The 21,459-nt window shown below is 39.4% G+C and overlaps 1 protein-coding gene across 1 annotated transcript in view; it reads left to right on the top strand.

The window, feature by feature from the left end:
- Positions 1-21,459, top strand: part of LOC148374957 (ras-related protein Rab-26-like) — a 38,085-nt gene that overhangs the window by 9,075 nt on the left and 7,551 nt on the right. The window contains exons 3-5 of the mRNA XM_088342945.1: positions 12,061-12,102; positions 15,910-15,976; positions 16,812-16,864. Coding sequence (XP_088199071.1) covers positions 12,061-12,102; positions 15,910-15,976; positions 16,812-16,864 — 162 coding nt within the window. The remainder of the gene's footprint in view (positions 1-12,060; positions 12,103-15,909; positions 15,977-16,811; positions 16,865-21,459) is intronic.

The raw sequence follows: 21,459 nt of genomic DNA, 5'->3' as shown, positions 1-21,459 counted from the left end.
GATATTAATTCAAATCCCAAGAAAATGAAATCAAGGAACCAGGCTAATGGAAATAATACACACAATTATGGGAGATTATGGGAGTTTTCGACCGCTAAAAGTTACTAGCAGAAAACAAAGTTTCCCGTTGTAATGCTTGTCGATTTGGGGAGATTCCCTTGTACAGAAAAAATGCTTTTTCCCAAGAACCAGCAAACATGTTGTTAATTTTAAACCGTCCTCCTACCTGTTGTTGCGGAGAGATTTCGTCTCGTGCTCCTGTTGGTCTTAACGTCTGACCCACGTGATTAATTCAAGGCCGCAGAGCAGGCCTGCATGGCCACATCAAGTCCCCGCCAAGAGGGGCTGTGGTAGAGTGCCAGGTAAAAAGAGAGAGCGTACTATCGATCAGTTCCCCTTTATATATCGACCAGGGACGCTTGACCAGACAATGCCTCTATGAGCACGATCCACGATATCTGATACTTGCCTGACCAGATCATGCCTCTACAGGCGTGGTCTTAGATATCTGATACGCCCAGTATCAGGTAACGGTCTAAAAGTTGCTAAAATTGTTAGAAAGCTAGAAGTGAGAAATTTGCTAATGTTCTGTACTTGAGAACGCCCCTCCAAACGACATTTTTACGTACGGTGAGAACATTATTTCATCAAAACATAGCCTTGGATGTTTTAAATACATTCAAAACTTCATGTTATCAGATTTTATTATGGTACATGATGAATTGATACGTTCGGTAACTGTCCAAAAGGGGAGCCAGTCATTCCATCCATTCCAAAGTTCTGAATTACTCGGACGTCAATTTGAGCTGGGCTTATTTGCTTTGTATCGTCAACACTATTAATACAACTAGTATGTAACACATCCCTGTCCTGAGCATCAGCAGAGGCACACAATTCTCCTGCCTCTTGGCACAGGGCAATTGTGAGACCAAGGAATCTGATTCGGCACACACCTCAGCCCCAAACAATAGATTAATGATAGAATTAGCAAGTTAACAGAAAGTCCAGTAACGTTTTTTCATGTTGCATGGATTTGTTTAAATAACAAATGATTACCAATCAAATGATGCTCTTATTAAGATGAGACAATTAAATGTGTTTTCTATGGTACTCTTAATTGCTTTCTTGGTCTGCCAATCAAATGATGAATAAGACGTAGATTCATTTATTTTTAAATCTTACTGTGCCTCACCAGACACAAGCCCCAATGCAAATTACTGTCTTCTGTAGTTTTTTAACATTTGAACTCGAAACAAGCATGTGTGTCTTTTTTTTCAGGGTTAATCCATGACTAAATCTTCTTATTTTCCTGTATAATTCATCAAGGTTAAAAAAGGGATGGAGACACATTCTTTGCTGGCCGGTAAACAAATGATCGAACCGCATTTTAGTGTCTTGCACTTACAGTAAGCTGTTTAGAGATGTTTTTACTTTTAACGCCACAAAAGTTTTCATTAATCATAGTTATGATTGTACATGCAATTTGTCTTTAAAATAATGCATTCATTTTAATCAAATCAAACGCATTTGTAAAGCACGTCTCACGCAATAAATTGCCATTCAAACTGCTGTATAAAAACATTCACTGTACAATAAAGCAAGTTCTTTATTCTTTTGAATTTCCTTTGCTCAGGTGGAAAGATTCGGCTGTCCCCTTTAACAAAATACTGAATTAAAAAGAGAAACAAGTACAAACGTTCCAAATGTCATTTATATTTTAAAAGTATTAAAAATAAATTAATATTGTTTGAGTTCAAATGGGGATTGGCTCCACATTACCAGTGATGAAATTAGAAAATTTAAAAAAACAAACAAGGGTGAGAGGTTCCTCCTAAAATACTTGAATTTCTGTTTCTCTGATGGATTCATTAGCATTCTTCTGTTCTGTTGAAGCAAAGCTATTCTCACCTCTAGTGACAGACAGCCGACCTCAGAGATGCTTATGTAACCGCACATTTTTTTTCCAGCGCGAGAAGAAAGTCAAGAGTAACGCTCCCCGAATATTTTTGCTCAGAGATATTAATGTCTAGCTTTATAAAACAATGTCAAATCAGAGCTATTAGGGGCTTGTTGCTTAACTAGCCTTGAAAAAAACAGAAATGCAGGAAATCCATCCATCTATTTGGCAAGGATGTAAACGTTTTAACGCAACTATTGCCAGACTTAATTACGCTATGGAAGTGTGGATAAGTGAAAATATCCCTGCATATTATGCTACGGTAATAAAAAAACTAAATAAACAAATAAATAATCATGGTAACTGCAATGGCCGTCCAAAAGCGATTGAAGTGTTTGCAACCGTGCCTTGAGTTTTTCTTTCAAATCATTGCTGCTGTGGAGTTGATGCCTTCTGCTTAAGCCACCCCCAAAATGCAAGTGCCTATTTTCACTTGTGTTGTTTTGATTTTTGGATCTCATGGCATGTTAAAAAGTGTATATATTAAGTATAGAAGTGGCGTTTTTTGTCACAGTTTACACCCAAAAGTTGTTTGTTTGTTTTTCACTTTTCAACACACAACTATTCCTTGCATTAGGGAAAAACTGTTTTTACAAATTCAAAGTCAGATTGTGAAAATAATCATCTGATCAGGATTATTACATTTGGTCCCCAAAAAATATTTTTCGGGCAGTGGAAATTAATTGAAAGTTAATAGAGACAAACATTCTAGAGAGCTAAAAATCATGTAACCCATCATGCATACATTTAATTTTTTATGAAAAAGAGAAGGGGAATCCATTAACAATCTTACTAGAAATAACCATATCATTGAATCTCTCTCAGATCAAAGTGCTAAAATATGAGCTTTGCACTCTTGAGCATTGCAGTTTGAATTCAGATGCCATTAAGTTGAAATGAAATCATGTGAATCTCCTTTTGAACCTAATTTCAAGAGCACAGGATTCTCTGCGATGAAAGCTGATATTACCTATATAGTTAACGTCAGTGTTTGCATTAGCATTGTAATTCCGCAATGAAGAAATCAGTCTGGAGACTTGTTCAGGCGATTATTCAACATTATCACTTATCACTTAAAACAACCAATGGCAAGAGCAAACTTATTAATGTTTGTTGTATTCTTTTCAGCATTGACGATAGCAATGGCTTCCCAACAATGGTAGCTAGGCATTTCAGTTATGAAAGCAACAGGCTGTACTCGTCATTTTAAGTTTTTCCGAAAAACCCTGCAAATTTCTTTCAGGGAGAGTCTTCTTTCACTTGCAAGACTTGAGTAAACGGAAGCGTGAGCCTCTCCTATTGAAATGCACGATCAGCCTTGACCCGTATGGTCTGAGGGAGGGGTTGTCACCTCTCCTCTCTTCCTACTTTCTCTGCTTCTTTGAAATGTGTGAGCAAAATGTGAAATAGCTCCGCTCATACGCACTAGGCATTTATTAGACTGTAGAATTGAATAGAATGAGCTTTATTATCGCTGCACTGGGAAAATTCCAATTTTATGCTTGCAATGTGGATAGCGCAAAGAGCACAATGTTGTGTTGTGTATGGAACCATAACATAAATAATAAATGCTAGATATTCTAATTGTTCTAATTGGAAAATAATGCATTTGCGGACAGCAAGGTAATGTGAAACAGTAACAATACACATCAGAGTTATACAGTATGAGTTAAAAAATAATACAAAATATCAATATAAAGAACCAACAAATAAGAGCTGAGGATGCAAACACATTGTGGAAACAACACATGAGTACCTAAGACTAAGCTACAAACGTATGTGCTTGTAGAGACCATTTAATGCCAATTTTCCTCTATCCTCTTTTAAGGTTATTTTTGGGTGTCCTAAGAATGTATACGGGGGCGAGGCAGGCAGGAACCAGCCAAAGCTTATCTTTCCGATTCAGACCCAGTGTCTCCAGCACGTGCAGCTCAACATGCTGCCTCGAAATCAGTGGAAAATGTATCCGCCTAATTGTGTGGAATACACAGTTAAAACAATTGATGGAAACAGAAATGTTTTCGATGATATCTGATTTTCTGTCGAAATTTTCACGATACATTTTTTTGTATTTTTAACTTTTTTTTCAATCATGTTACAACTAACATCATATCACAGATGAACAAATCACCTGAAAAAAGAAAAAAAAATGGATGACAGGTTGAGATCAAAGCCTTACAAGAGACCTGTCCCCAAAATGCTTTTTCTATCAACCATTTAAACAAATTATCATATCTTACATTCTTATAACAAGTTATATATTTAGAAATAATCACATTGTTCAAATCACGATATATATTTTACAGTTTGTTATGTTTTTTTCCGATCTTTTTCCTTTTTACACTCTAACAACAATAAAATATGTAAAACCTGAGACAAAGAGGCATTATTCTCGTGTAAATTTTGAAATAGCATTGGATGTGAACCAAGAAAGTGAGTTAAGAGGGCCCAACGAGACCAAGTCAGATCCTATGCCCCTGTTGCTATGTCCCTTGTCAGGTTAACTGCAGTTTAAATATTTCACTGTTTGCTGTGTGTCATTATTTGTTAATTGCCCTCACCAGAGCTCACTCTGTCAGCACCAGCTGCCACTCGTTCCCTAATTAGTCATCCTCCTATTTAAGCCTGTCAGTCTCGTTCACTCCTGGTCAGTCCGTCAGCAAACCTCAGAGCATGCGAGGCAAGCACTTTTAACTCTGGCTCCCGTTTTGATCCCGACCCGTTTCCCGTATCGATCCATCCGTTCTCCTGTCCCGGCTACCCGCATCCTTCCTGATTCTGTTTCCTGTATTGATCCCCGATCCCAGCTCCGATCTCCTGTCCCGGCTACCCGTTTCCTGCCCGATCCAAGCTCCGTTCTCCTGCCCTGGCTACCCATATCCTGCCTGAATCAGTTTCCTGTATCGATCCCAGAGGCAAGCTCCGTTTTCCTATCCCAGCTACCCGTATCCTGCCTGATTTCGTTTCCTGTATCAATCCCCGATCCCTGGCTTCCCGCTCGTCCTGGCTACCCGACTCGTTTCGATCACCGACCACGCTCCTTTCTCCCGTCCTGGGTGCCCGACTTATTCCGATCTCCGACCACACTTCGTTCGCAAGGGCTTCCCGCTGCTCCTGCCCAACGAGCACCAAATCGGTGTCTTTTTCCTCTCGTCCTGACTTCCCCAATCCCTTAATAAAGCATTGTGTGAAACGTTACGCATCTGGGTCCCCTGGTTGTGCCGGTCGTGACACTATGTTTCTCTGCCAAGACATATTTCTAGTTTGATAAAGCATCTCAGTGACGCCCCGTGAAAGCAGACGGTTGTTATTTTATTGGCACATGGTATTGAAAAATGCAGATCATTTCATTTCATTTCATTTCAAAAAAGATTCTGCAACCTTTAACCCAGAATATGGGGACCCAGTTACAGATCCTGGTGTGACGTACAGTTCTTCAGCAAGCCCGGGATCGCCTGTGGTTCTAGCATTTTGTGATGGGACCTTGACAAAACTGCACATTGTCATAGCATTGACGTAAGCTCTGTAAAGCAAATGAGCTGAAACTGCGTTTACACGCTTCACAAACCCAACGGGTCCGTTTACCTTCGCGTCAGTCCCGAGCCAGTCAGTCCATGGCAATGAATCACCTCTTGACATGGGCTTGTTGAGCTTTACGCCCACCCTGGCTCTCTCTTACCTCTCCTTAGCCACCCTCTTGCCTTGCATACGTAAATGAAGGTGGCTGACATTTGTGCTCTGAAACAAGTGTATGTTAGTCATCGAGATGAATGCTGCACATTAATTAAATCCAGGAGAGCACACTGAATATGAGTCACAAAAGGTTGAAGGGAGGACGGGAGGATGACGCATAGAGTACATATTACATACAGTCAGTAATTAGAATGTTTTCCAGAAAAACATGGCAAAAGTTATTAGTAGGTTTGGGTGGATCCCTTTACCACTAGCCTCGTACGGGCACCATTTCCTGTGGTGTGTCGTGGGCATGTACAGCCTGGTGGTGCCCATCCCTCTCCAGGTTAACATGTTTCCACCCGGTCTCAAAACAGGACCTTTCATGTGTTAGGCATATTTGCTAACCACTGCACTACAAAAACATTACTTAGTAAATTATTTTGCTTACTTATCCTGATGGTCTTGTATCTTATTTTTTCATCGTGGAGTGCCATGTCTAATCTAGTCGCATACAATGTTTTACAATGTTGATATCAATGACACTAACATTTCAATTTAAAAATAGTTTATTACTGAGAAGTAACGTCCCTCACACAGATCGTCAGTAGTGGGAGGAATTCCAGCTTTCGGGAGAACCGGTTCTTTTGGCTTGGTTCACAAATAAGAGTCGTCTCTTTAATCCCCCAAAATGCTCTTCAGATTTTAGTTGTTTCTTTACCAATAATGCACACAGTAATTTTTAAAGTGTATTGTTATTATTATACTATATTTTAATAGCCTTATCTACAACGAACTTTGAACTAATTTAAAGGTTTAACCTTTTTGATGCCAACAAACTTTCACGTCGAACAACACAGAATCCCTAAAATTCCAACGACATGACTAAACAGTGATTAAAAGGATTTACTTTTCAGTGCCACGACATATAATGTCAGGACCAGAATGGAGACAGGACCATTTACGGGTCAGTCGCCAGGACAGGAGAGCAAAAACGTGGTTGGGGTCAGAAGCGAGTCTTAAGCCAGGAAAGGAGAGTAGACGTGGTTGGGGACAAAAGAAGGTCGAAAGCCGGGACGGGAGAGTAGACGTGGTCAGGATCAAAAACGGGTTAAAGCCGAGGGACAGACGGGAGCAAAAAACAGGTGGGTGTCAGGGTCAAAAAAGGCTTCCCTAGTGTTAACTGAGGTTCACAGACGGACTGACAAAAGGGGACGTATAGGAGTGGGTTTGAATAGGGACAGAGAGCTAATCAGAGTCCGAGGCAGTTGGCGCCAAAGGAGCGGGCACAGGAGATGCATATCGGTAATCATGACATATAATCTATGAAATACAGGAACAAACTTTTGATTTTTTTTTGTGCATATAAGAAAGCAAAACCAGGGATCCCTAAAAAAAGACATGAAATATAAATTCAAATGTTTACAAAACCACTTTAACTTTTTAGTCAAACAACAACACAGAATCCCTTGAGAAAAGTGCATCTTTACTGTAGCTGGCTCCCTAACAATCAGCCTCACTTCAAAGAGGCTCATAGAGCCGTTACGTTCAGGAAAAAACATCACTAATCAGAAACAGTCACTATTTTATAGAGAAAGACACAATTTAAAAGATCGATTGTATGGTGCATCTTTTAAGGTCAAAGCCATGGATCTGTGGCCAATACATACAACCATTTTGGGGGGATGGCATTTACAATAGGATGCACTCTCCAATCCGTAAAATGGAGTATTTGAAGCTATGCGTCATTGTGTGTCCGATAACTGCTCATTTGCGTGCAATTAATGGAAAGCAGCTTGGCGCCCTGCTAGTCTAATGTCACCAGGCATGAATATTTTAGCGAGTTACGGAATGGGTGGCTAAGTCAATTGCAGAGACAGAAAGTAATAAAAATAAAGATGTTGTCATCCCTAAAACAGTTGGTCTCATTCTAATGATGCTCAAGTTGTGGTATAAGGTTAAATTTGGTCAAGCTCTCTACTCATAAAAAATAAAGTGTTAGAAATGTTGGAGTTCCTCGCATGAATTTGTTTTGCAACATGCAACCATGAATCAGTACCACACATGGTCACAATGGCGCGCTACACTAGAGGTAAGATCGAGCCTAAACAATTTAGCCCTATCTGACCCCAGTCGCGGGTATATAAACCCAAACCCGCCCAACGGATTAACTCGATTTGATAACTGAGCCTGACATAAAGCTGAAGCTTTAATTCACCGCCAAAGTAAACACAAAGCTTTACTTCAGCGTAACTGCGATTCGGCTGAACTACGAAGCTAGGGGTTTAAAGTTTGCACTGCAAAGTGAGCGCCAAAATTAACGGTTTGAAGCATGGTAACAGCTAGCTTTTAGAAGCTGGTTACATTGAGAAAAAAAAATCATCAAATAAATCAGACTCTAATTAAAGTCAGAAGAGCGCAAAGAAATGGGGATCACCAGCGGGTGCTCTTCGGATTATTATTGGGTTTGGGAAGCGTCGGCAGAGAAAACTAGCCGTGCTGCAGGTTCGGCCTACTGTGGCTAGGCTACATAATAAGTCACGCAAGCTACCCCTGCTGAGCCTGTTTCTCACCAGGCCAGATCCATTACTCATTTAACAGATGACCTGGAGTGAAAACTCGTGGGAAACCGCTACATTCTGGACATTTGTATTTTATCCATCACAAAGGCCTAGCTTCAGCCAAGGATACCCGATGCTAGCGTGTTACTTGCCAGCCGCTCTCTAAATCTCTTTCTGAAAGAAGAAGCCCTCCAATTCCATTGTACTTTTGTATAATAATAACAAAGACCCTTCGTTCAACTGCAGAAATGTGTTCTGTGTTTTTAAATTGTAGATCTATGGTTGTTATTCTGTTAAAGTTGTAAACTCTCCGTCCGTAAGGCTGTCATCTTGAAGTTAGATTTGCGCAGGTGTTCTGGGTTCTGGTTAACTAGGATAAGCGAGGGATTAATGTACCGCAAGTGTATGAAGAGCCCAACAGTTATGCACAAATACACAAGATAACTTTTACTGTAGTGTCAATTTCACGCACCTGGTAGTCCGTGCCTTATTTATAAAAAAATATTTCAGAAAAGACCATGTTTTTGAGAGTGCACTTTACAATCTGGCACACCTTATGGTGCAGTTAATACGGTATGTATTAGGCAGTTGGTGGGTTTCAGTTTCAAGGTTTTCCAAATATTTGTGTGGATTCCCTGTAGGCAAACCTATGCTTCCTCCCACATACAAGGGACATATCAGCTCAAATGATCAAAAGTGTCCATGTGTGCGAACCGTTGTTTGTCTTCACTCGCTCAATGATTGCCTGGCGACCACTTGGGTTATGAGCCCACAGCTCACATGCAGCCCAAATCAGAAAAAAGGATTCAGACTTCGGTGAAGTCGTTGCTTATTTTTGGTTGCCACGTCGGTTTCATGGGCAGAACCTTTCAAGGGAGATTTAATAAAACATATATCAAAGGCAAAGAATGTCTACGGGGAATTTATAAAATTATTCTCCCAGGAATCGATTTACAGATCAATCTGGATGCTGTAGCTGAGCCTCACAGCACACCAATCACAACAAAATGGCTTTAAAAAAATAAAATAAAAAAACATGTACAGTTTATAAAGGAAAGTTGCATTACTTGGGACTATTTAATTCACCACATTATTATTTTAGTTTACTCTTTGGATTGGTTTTGCTGTATTATTCTTTTGATAAATGTATCCTATTTATTGGAAAGTTGGCACAAATGTATGTTTGTGTTAATATTCAGAACATAACTCTCAGAATCTCAGACAATGCCTGAAACGTTCTGGGAACTTTTCAAAGCAATGTAGAAGAAACAAACACAGAAAACACTGTAGCAGAGCCATCAACATTATGAAAGACACTTCCTACCCTGGCCACAACTTCTTAGAGCTGTTGCCTTCTTGTATGATCCACGGGTCCCTCAAAACAATCAGGCTCAGGGACAGCTTCTTCCCCTAAATGAGAGCAAAATACTAAAAAATATATCTCATCTCATCTTATGAGCTGCACCGCTTATCCCAGCAATCATCTGGCAGTGGGCAGCCAATCACAGGGCACACAGGGACAGACAACTCACTCGCTCATTCACACCTAGGAACAACTTGGACCGGCCAATCCACCTGAAATGCATGTCTTTGGAATGTGGGAGGAAACCGGAGTGCCGGGAAGAAACCCACGCAAGCACGGGGAGAACATACTAACTCCGCACAGTAAGTCCGGAAGCTGGATTTGAACCCACACAGGAGGTTCCTAAGACCTTAGAACTCTGCCGCACACGCGCTAACCACTGCGCCGCCGTGCTGCCCTAAAACATATATCTTGTGACTTATTTTAGTTGCTGCTAAATGCACAAAACTGCAAATATACTGTATACCCTGGGATTTATTTAGTTTTTTTTTTATTGCTGCTGCATGTTATTGCACTTCTTTTCACTATTGTTACCATGTGGTATTCTTTGTCATTCACAAACGTTGCACTTTTTTTATAACTCAGACCAGTCTCTAAACACTACATTGTACATATGTTTTCTGTCTTATCATTATAGTCTTTCATCTTTTGTGATCTTTAAAGTCTTTTCATGTTTACCCTGGAGTGCCATGTCTAATCTCGTTACATAAAATGTTTCACAACGTTGATATTAATGACAATTAAGACAATTCTGTTCCAAATGATTGAAAACAAATGAGTATGCAGGTCAATTATGGCAGTTGGAATTCAGCCATTTAATTTTAAGGTTTTAGGGTACATTCCAACCTGAAGATTCGAAAGAGCAGTAACGCACCAACCCCCCCAAAAAAAACAAATACTGTATGTCTGAAGCTGCTAAAATATTAAAGGCCTTATGTAAACTTTTTTTGAAAAGAAAAAGGGGATTCATACTTAAAAGTTAGTCATTTCATATCTATTGTCTAGAAAACCAAACAAACAAAACAATATATAAAGGTATATTTCCCTGCCCTATCTTTTTCTATTTTGAAACATTTCTGGAGCAGTTAGAGCAGCATTTAGGGCAATGCTAAAGAGAGAGTTGGTACGGGTGCTTGAAATCCTTAAAAATACTTAAATTTTGATGTAGTGTTTTCAAAGATTGAAAAGTACTTGTAAATGCTTGAAATTGCCATGTTTCAAAAGTCTGTTTAAAATTGACACTGACACTGCCCTCTTGTGGCGTGGCTTTGCCATTTTTCACCCTTCATTATTAATGGCAGCTGTCATTAGTTTGTATGGCACAGGTGTATGCTACACCTAAACAGGTCACTAAACAAATGTGTTTTCGTGCTAGGATCACAAATCAATTATGGACATTTATTATGGGTCGTGCAGAAAATCAAGACAGCGTATCCCAGTGGTAAACTGTAATTGGGAAAACTTCCTGCAACTGAAAATAAAAGCTACATAGTACATAGTACTCTCTACATAGTACACACACACATATATATATATATATATATATATATATATATATATATATATATATATATATATATATATACGTTCGTATTGTTTCGATCCACAAATATATTCAATATTTACTCAAGATCTAAAAATCCTGTCTTGATAAATGCACACACAAGATATAATTATGGATCTGCACAATGTTATCAGACCAGATGTTTATTTTTGTGGTGCTGGGGAAATTTAAACATTGGCTATGAAAGTCCTTTAAAAGTGCTTAAATTTGGTCATGGAAAAAGGTGTACAAACTCTGTCAAGAGCTCTTAGATCTGCAGGTTGGTGACCCAGATTTAGCCAAACTAGCACCTTCTGTCGTTCTCCTTTTGGAATGCAACCCCGCGAAAAACAAAGGATTACTGTATTCATAATGTAATATGAAATGTAAACAAATTTGGAGAAGAAAATCCAGGAATGCAAAAATAAATAAGATATAAATTCAACACAGAATAAATATAACCGTTCAATATAATTTTATTTTTATTTTTCCCCAATGTCAGGTGAGGCACACCCTCGCTTGACACGCCCCTCCCCCCTGACTGCACGTCACTGGTATTTACTCAGGAACTACTTTATCTATTAGTTGATTAAATGCAACCTTGGCTGGATCAAAACTGGCAGTTTTCCCTTTTAGGACTTGAACCTTTTATCTCTGGGGTTTAATATCTTGATTTCCATGAAGAAACTGTGTCCACAATGCACAAAGTCAGGTAATATTAAAGATTTGATCCAACTCACATTTTGTCCCCATTTGCTGTCAAGGAGCATTTTGGAAGGTCCAACTCTCCTCAGCTTGGTTCACAAAAGAAGGATTGTGTCCTTCCTTCAAACAGAGTGTCAAACCTCCCAAGTGGGGGAAGGCTTAATCAAGCCGTACCAACGCAAGATGAAGACCTGCATTATTCATTGCGGGCAGAAGATCTGCGGGTCATATTAATGATTTCTTTTGCTCTCATTTGCAGAACAAAGTTCTCGGTATTGATGGATTCAAGGTGAAGCTTCAGGTAAAACCTTTGTAATTTGTACAATTATCTCAATCATGATGTCTTCAAATTGAGTTCATGAAAAATGTCAGTTGAACAATGTACAGACTGCGGTTCAATTTGGGGAATAGTCGTTGGATCACAATCCAGCTTTTTAGACCAATAGGAATGAATCGTTTTAAATGCACGGTGACAAACAACCGGGGCGGAGCATTAGCGACGTCATTACGCAAATAGACGTTTCTGTGTTGAACTTTTGACGATGAATAATTGATTATTTTGTTGATGTCACACACAAAAACGAAAAAGGCACTAAACTTGGATCCTCCTACTCTAAGTGTGCTTCATTGCTGCATCTTGCTAACAACTTGTATGTGGCTTACCAAAAGCATAGACTTGCACTGTATCAGTATGGATACGACTGTGGCATTTAAAATGGAAATGCGCTGGAGAAATTCGAACATTATACTGTACATTAGAGCAGTACGGCAGATGAGTGGTCAGCGCGTCCGCGGCTCAGTTCTGAGGTCATTGGATCAAACCTTCCTGTGTGGAGTTTGCATGTTCTCTGTCTGTCTCTGTGTGCCCTGCGACTGGTTGGCATCCAGTTCAGGGTGTCCCCTACCCACTGCCTGAGGACAGCTAAGATGGGCTCCAGCACCCCGGTGACCCTGTCGAGGATAACCGGTGGGGAGGGGCGGTGGTTACATGCTTATAGTTTTGTCCTGTAGTGTATTAAGTTAGTGTAAGTACAGTTCAGGACAATGTGGTAAAAATTTGTTGAAAATGATCTGAAATATTAGTTTCCATGATCAGTGGTCATGGAACTTCATGATGAGTGTTGGCTGTAACTACTGCAGTTACCAAGTAATGAGTTACTGTAACTATATTACTTTTAAAGTAACTAAATAATATAATAGATTACAATTGCAAAACTAGTAGTTATTAATCAAGTAACTGTTAGTTCCTTAAGTTACTTTTTTACATTACTTTCTTATATTATGAATGCATACCGCATTATTGATAAATGTCCTGTTTTCTGCAAAGTAACTAAATAATATAATAGATTACAATTGCAAAACTAGTAGTTATTAATCAAGTAACTGTTAGTTCCTTAAGTTACTTTTTTACATTACTTTCTTATATTATGAATGTATACCGCATTATTGATAAATGTCCTGTTTTTGGTCTAAATGTCTGACATCTAACATGCCTTAATGTCATTGTCCTTTGGCTGAATAAATATTTTATTTCCATTTTAATGTCTGACATGTGATGCATTTTTAGGTGTGAATGAGCGAGCGAGTTGTCTGTCCCTGTGTGCCCTGCGATTGGCTGGCAACCGGTTCAGGGTGTCCCCTGCCCACTGCCCACTGCCCGATGATTGCTGGGATGGGCTCCAGCACCGCCGCGACCCTACTGAGGATAAGCGATGAAGCTAATGAGATGAGATGAGATTTTTATCTAAATGGGTTTTATGAAACAAACAGCAAATTAGATTTTCCATATATGATATATTATGTGTGTGTGTGTGTATGAAGCTTTGTCAAAATAAATAAGTTATTGAATATATTTACCTGTACTACAGGTATATCAAGATCAAATAATTTGCTTAAAAAAGTTGGGCAATGTATAAGCAATGACCTGAAGCGTGTTCAGGAGAGTGATCAGACATGTAGTCTCTTGATAATCGCTTGCCGCGCACTGCTGAACGTTTTGTAATCGCTCACTGTGATTGCCTTACTGATCCAAAATGGCCGACGACAGTACAATGGATTTCGTTCTACAGCTTGCTTTGAGCGAGTTGGCTGATATGAGCGACAGTTCGCATATTGACACAGTTAAGGTTATCCTAAACGCAGTGGAAGGGTCATACCTGTCTTGCATTGTTCACAAACATTACCAGGCAATGTAAGACGATATATTACATCGCCAACAGCACTCGTCAGGGTGAGATCCTCCATCTTCTGCACTGTCGACGCCATGTTGGAAATCAAAGTAAGCGGTCTTTCTCCCGTGATTACTCGGGCACGCGAGCGCTCAATAATCACTGGCCGTTCAGAAGCTAGCGATAGCTCGCGATAGCAATCACTCACTCTCCTGAACACGCCTCTGGACTTCACACATTTGTGTATAGCAGATTGTCCGTGTAACCGGTCTTGATTCCTTTGTCTAGAGATCAGCCCACCCATCACCCTACTCTCCCGCTGATTAGGGCCATCTGAGCTCAGAGTTTGGCCCTAATCAGCGGGAGAGTAGGGTGATGGGTGGACCAAGAGATCATTTGATCCCTCTCTGGCCGTCCAACGGGGTACAGAAATCACTGGGTCTTCTAGGGGAACGCGCTTCTGCCATTTTACAACCCACCGACGCACTTTTAGATGGCTTCATTCGGTTAGTCTATGCTCAATATTTTCAGCATCCAGTCATTATGTGAATTATATTGTGTGGTTGCTGGAAGAGGACTGACTGTATGCTTTTGTGTAGGTGAGCACTGTTTTTCTCTTAAATTGGCTCTCCAGCACTTCAGAAGAATTTATTTTTCACCCCCACGTTTTAATGTTCCATGGCGTTAACAGCATGACCCGTGGTTGTTGACTACCTTGAATAGAAACCAAACAAATACAAATAAATACTGTACTATTGTATCTATGATTACTTCTGAGAGAAGGAACAATTTAATGTTTTCCAATCTTTGTTGAGCGAAGGAACGCTTTTTTTTTTTTTTTTCATAAAAAAAAATCCTGAGGCACACAGTCTGTCGAAAATGTTTTGAAAATGAAATAACAGCACCAGTTTCATTTACGTCTTTGTTTATTTATATTTTATCTATTCAAGTTTAAATTACCCTGTCGTCCAAATTAACCGTATGAAGTTGTTTCAACTATTTATGTTCACCTTGGCTTAGGAAGTAATACAGGTTTGTTTTAGTTAATAATTTTGCTGTAAATTAGCATTTTCAAGGTTAAATACATCTTTATCTAGTTTGTCTAAAATTAGCAAAAATGATCTGCCACAGGAACTTAAATTTATTTTAGTAAAATAAAGGTAATAAAATGATATGCCTAATTTCTACTTTATTTAATTTGCTTTACTGTAATCCTTCGCTATAACGTGGTTTGGTTTTCATGGTGTTGCCAATTTACGGATCTGCATTGTGCATAGTGTTCTGCCTTCTGATTAGATAAACAGTCTCCCAGCTTATTATTTGACGTGCAGTAGTTACTTGTTGGGGCAGCACGGCGGTGCAGTGGTTAACTCGTGTGCGGCACAGTTCTGAGGTCATGAGATCGAACCTCCTGTGTGGACTTTGCATGGGTCTCCTCCGGGCACTCCAGTTTCCTCCCACATTCCAAACAGGTTAATTGGCCGGTCCAAATTGTCCCTAGGTGCGAATGAGCGAACGAATTGTCTGTCCCTGTGTGCCCTGCGACTGGCTGGCAACCAGTTCAGGGTGTCCCCTGCCCACTGCCCGAAGATAGCTGGGATGGGCTCCAGCGACCCCACTGAGGATAAGCAGTGCAGATAATGGATGGATTGATAGTTACTTGTTAAAAAATAAAGGTTCAGAGTTCAGAGTCCTGACAGGCTGATGGATTAAGCTGTCCTTGAGCCTTGTGGTTCTGGCTCTGAGACTCTGCAGTATTTTACCTGACAGCAGCAGGTTGAAGAGGTAAAATCCTGTGGGCTTTTCCGGTAAGGCGGGTATTTCAACAATAGATGGCCAAATTCACCTGCAGCAATTTTTATTTGGATCTCAATGCAGACTGCACTTATAAGGAAGAAAGGAAAAAAGTTTGCTTCTCACCTTCCCGACTCCCTCTGCAGATTTGGGACACGGCCGGCCAGGAGAGGTTCCGCAGTGTCACCCATGCTTACTACCGCGATGCTAACGGTGAGAAAGACTTTGACACTCTCTTCAATGAATCCCTTAATTATGACTTAATCCAAAATAATGGTGCAAAGGTACCCAATTAAACCGTCTTAATCTCACTAGAATATTATTAATGATCTTCTCTTCAAGTGGGTTTTTACATTTTCAAATGTTAGGAGGTAGACTTAGGCTTATAATTTTCCCTAACACATAGACACCTTGCTGCTTGGCGCCTCAGTTATCGCTGGTTCACTGCTTCGTGGACTTTCATCGTCTATTGTTTTCTGCATTCTGAATGGCTAAACACAGGAAGATGCTTTCTATCGCCAACAATTGTGGACCTCTTCACCTGCTAAACCTGTTAAGGAACCAGCGGGCCTTTGGCGCTTCGTGTGGCTCCCTGATAAATTTTCCAAAATGTTTAATAATGAAAAGATGTTTGGTTTCTCTAGAAACAGAAACGTGAACGTCGTTTTCCATAATGTCCGCATGATGTCAGCAAAGTATCATGTTAAGTGAAGTGAATCAGTTGCTAAATTCATAAAATAGTGCAGTTAAACAGCAAAATTATTTTCAGAATTATAATTGGACCGTACAGAAGTAATCTATTAAAAAAGTACAGTACTTTAATTTTTTTAACAAAACTTGAGCCTGTAAATTTGTTTTGTTGTTCTGTAATGATAATAAATAACGGTTACTACTATGCGGATTTTCACCTTTCGTGGGAGGTTATTAACTGTGATAACTGAGGTAATATTTTGATATTTTTTTAAAGGAATTGAATTGAACTAAAGGATTTACTATTGTTCGTTTCATTATTTAGTGTTCACATGGAATAATTTCTGTTCTGTTTTAGCGTTGCTTCTGCTCTATGACGTCACCAACAAAACATCCTTTGACAACATTCAGGTCTGTTGTTTTCACTTGGCTGATGTATTTGCTCAATGAAATTAGAATTTTCCCTGTTCTTTTGTTTTTCAACAAATATTTAACAAACCATGTTTTATGATATGTCTCTCCATTTCCTTTGTAGTAAAATAAAAATACAAATGAGGTTAATAAATATTATAATGACAGTAATTGTTTGTATTTTTAAAGTAATATAAGAGTAAGAAATAATGCTTGAAGTAAGAATTATAATCAAATATCACAAGTTTAACTGTAGTAGACACTCAATGTAAGGAGAGAAGACATAATGGAATTTGAACTTGCAGTAAGAACCGGGAAAGAGGCCTTCAGATAAGAGAATTTCATCCTGTTCTAAAGCCTTCCTCTTAGCTCATTTGTTTGTGAGCTTGAAAGACCAAATTAATTATTTTGGTATTCTACTTGTATTCAGTTATAATTGTCATTATGTCGCTAATGGTCATTCTCATTATTGATCGAACAAACAGAGGCTTTTCATAAGTCTTGCTCAAAATGACAAACGATCATCTGTCTTACTGCGCATCAGCCAGTCAGACGATAAAATGCGAATGAAGGTGACACCAACAAGTTGTTCTCTATCTTAATGGGAAATGTCAAGCCGGACGCGGGTCCTCATTAGTCAATCCCAGTAAGTCAGCGCCAAATGCTACCATGAATGATGTGTAGTTTCCTCACGCTTCAGGTGTTCATTTTTTTTTTTTTTTTTTTTTTTTTTTCATGTTTTCTCATCGAAAAACAGGACTCAAACACTGAAGTTGGCTTTGTTATTACCAAGCTTAATGGAGAGTATCGTTGAATCTTTAAAATGTCATAAATTAATGAATATTATTAACATTCAGTAAGTAATTTTACAGAATCCACAAAGAACAGTAAAGGAAAATGAATAATATGACCCCTTGCAGGGTTTAAGTGGGAGATATTGACTTCCTCCCATTCAAAATCATGCTTGTTAGGATTTTGTGGAGTTGACCTAAGTGGGGGAAGCAGGAACGGTGCTCAAAAAAAGGGATGATATTTAATAGCAAAAGGAGGCACAAAGAGACAAGGCTTCACAAGACAAGGAAACGTCCAAACAAAACAAAACCTGAGCCAAATGATCCAAACCAGAAACAATGACCAAATCAGATATGGCGATTCAAGATTGTCTTCATCATCATTAACATAAAATGCCAATGAGATGCAAGGAACAAAATAACGAACAAACGGGAACTAAACTAATAACAAAATGTCCTAAGAAGAAACCCGAAAAAAAAAAAACTATCAGCGGTAGCAATGATAGTGGAAATACAAATTAACTAAAAACCTATGCGGTCAAATATGACATTAATGGGGTCAGAATAAATGGGGACGAGTGTGCGGTGATTGCGCACACTTATGCCCAGTTCCAAACCGGGTTGGTGCCCTCTGGTGGAAGTAGGCGTACCAAACCTTAACAGCTCTGAAACTTTTGATATACTGAATGTAAAATTATTTACAATTACATTTCCTCAAAGTACTTCTAAATTATTCGTTGTGATTGGTGGATAATGTTTTTTGAGTTATTTTTTTCTGTTAAATTTCTAAATAAAAACACAAGTATTCAAGCAAAATACAAAAACATTGGAAAAATAGCACAACAAATGTAAAAAGAAATGAAAAATCCCAATTTACACAATTCAGTGTGTGCTAATTCAGCTCATGATCTGTGTGGAAAAATCCTTTCAATTACTAATAATGAGAGTGCCAAGCCTTCGTTACAGATGCACATTCAATTTCCTCCATAGCAACATCGATCGTCTGTTTGTTTTAGGGAATGCAGATTAAGACAAAATGTTGCAATTTTTTACCAACACTTTGCGGCTTCTGTTTATGTGTGGATGTTTGTTCCCATGATCCACGCCTGTATTTGGGACTTTTTTGTTTGTTTTGAACTGACAGATGATTTCTGTGCAAAACACTGAGCGCTGGACTTGTCACTCACATTCCTGATTGGTTGATACGTTTTTAGCTTTTTTTCTAATTGGTTGCGGTCTTCAGCTATCTATTTGCAGTTATGAATGATGTGTTTAAAAAGAGACATAAATCCTCTGACTGCCTCTCAACTTTGTGTCCAATAATCTACGCACCGATGTGTCACAATTGGCTGATAGTTAGAAGCCTTTGCTTAAATTTTAAGGTTTGAGGTAAGTGTGGCCAGTCCAAGTTCGGTATGGACGCTACGTATGTGATAATCAGAAAGGTAACACTTGAAATTGGGACCAATGCACTTGGAAATGCGGCCACAATTGCGGTGTATGTGGTCAAAATTATATAAACTCACAATACGCAAGTTCCGTGCGCAGGATGTTTTTATTTCTTATTTTACTGTTTGTAAATTTAACATCCATTGTAGCCTGGTCATCCTCATACTGTATGTGGTCCCTTCTCAAGGTTTCTTTATTTTCCTCAAACTGAGGCTTTTTTGAGTTTTTCCTTGCCCTCATGAAGGTTTTAAATCAGGGGATGGTGTAATAATACTGTGTAGTTTGTAATAGTCTGTGGGCTCTGCAGCCCTTTGAGACTCCTTGTTATTAAGAGCTATACAAATAAACATGACTTGACTTGACGTTAAACACTATTTAAAAGTCAGTGTTGGGCCCGGTCACACAGCCGTTTGCGTCTGTATCGCGGGTAAACTTTTGCGGGTTTTTTTTCTGCCCGTGGTTACACGCGATGGAAAATGCGCAAAATTGGCCAACCCGCTGTTCATTGGTGGTATGCCCGCAAAACAGACGCCGGCGACTGTTCCGCTTCCTCATCGCGTCATTTCCGCGTCATTTTCTCCTGTGGACCACGGGTATAAAAGCTCCCAAGCCGGTGTTGTGCCCTAATTTCACGTAATAAACGCGTTATATAGAGTAGGATCTCCCAATTGTTATAATTAGCTCGCTTTATTGTTTCAATAAGCGTTTTAAATAGAATACGATCGCTTTTGTTGGAAGCGCAGCAGAATGCGTGTTCACACGAGGGGGGAAGGATTTTCCTAAGACTTAAAAAGTGGTCGGCGGCGCCCTCTGTTGGCTGCGGCTGCATCGGCTCGCTACAACGGGTCAGGTGCAATCGACATTTCGTTCTGTGTACATTGTTACACAGAATGACAATACAAGGAAATTATTATTATTATTATTATTATTTTATATACGGTGTGCATTACCGTTCGATTACGTTCACAACAAAAACAAAGACGGAATGGTTTAAGTTGTATTACATTCACAACAAATGCAAGACGAAGTGGTTTTGGTTATATGTTTGCCATTGCATTCCCTAAAAGTGATATAAAAGTGAGATAAAACGAGGTAAAAGTGGTTGTAGTAGCGAGGGGATGCAAATCTCGGCAGGGATGCATTTCTCGGCATAACACCGGGCTGTAGAAATCATAACCGCTCAAGACACAGTCCCGTGAAGATCAAGATTTCAAGCTATGGCACCGAAGAAGCCAATATGTTATTATTGTAATAGTTTTTCATTTTGATTTTATTATCTTGTTATAAAATGAAAATAAATGTCAAGAAATAAAAATGGATTAAGACGAGGTCACTACGGTGACGGAGATCTATGTTCACCCCTTGACGTCTCGAGCACAACTGACGTGTGCTCGGCAAATCGCGCTGTATATACGCGGAGAAAGGCGTTTGACCGTCACACGCGTAATACGCTAATTTCACGTAATAACACCGCGATACAGGCGCAGAACATGCTATTACCATGCTCCACCCACGATTACCCGCTGAAATTTCCCGTCCTACCCATGTGTAACCACGCCCTGGCCGCGGCCAGAGCACGTCGTTCCGCGTCATTTCCGCGTCATTACCTCGTGTGCCGCCCGCGGTTAACACGTGCTCAAAGTTTTGAGCAGCTCAAAACTTTTTCGCACGGCCAACCGCGTGTGAATGTCATTATGTCGCTGTTGAAAGCACAAGACGGAGCAAAATGGAGGGATGGAAAAAAAGAGACCTCACATGTGTGTCACCTTAGAAATAACTCTCAATGGGCTTATTCCTTGTTTTTCATCTGCTTAGAACACAACTGAACTGATTTTGCTTCTGTCGACGCATCATAAAGCAAAAGTTTCTAACGTGCCGCCTCCAGCCACTAATGTGCAGATTAAAGTTAATGTTACAATAAATAATTTATCAAGAAACCTACTTCAGAATACTTCATGTGAAAAGAACAAGTTATATTCATAAATACAACATAAATAGTTGTTACAGCACTCTATGTTTGCAACATGGTAGGGGTTGTCGTTGCTAACTATCAAGCTACTGTATTGGCTATTCATTTGTACGACAGTGATTTCCAAAAGCTAATATTTGCATTCTAATATTTGATTGAACTTCAAAACCCATTTATTAGTGCAGGAGAGCTTCTTCTCCGCGTGTTCTAATCAACATTTGGGTCGCGAGACTAGACGAGTAAAAAAGCCCTAGAGAGAAGTACTTCTATTGATGTATTTTATTCCAATAAAACAAAAAGAACAGAATATAGAATACAGACAGAGTGGCTAACCCTTGTTATACAGGAGATTGACGTGGTTTAAAAAGACCCCAGCCTCGGATGAG

The sequence above is a fragment of the Urocampus carinirostris genome, chromosome 1 (assembly GCF_059441175.1).
Source record: "Urocampus carinirostris isolate Australia breed hairy pipefish chromosome 1, RoL_Ucar_1.0, whole genome shotgun sequence".
NCBI classification, from domain to species: Eukaryota; Metazoa; Chordata; class Actinopteri; order Syngnathiformes; family Syngnathidae; genus Urocampus; species Urocampus carinirostris.
Note: the sequence above shows the minus strand (reverse complement) of the source record. Positions and strands in the feature narration are given on the sequence as shown.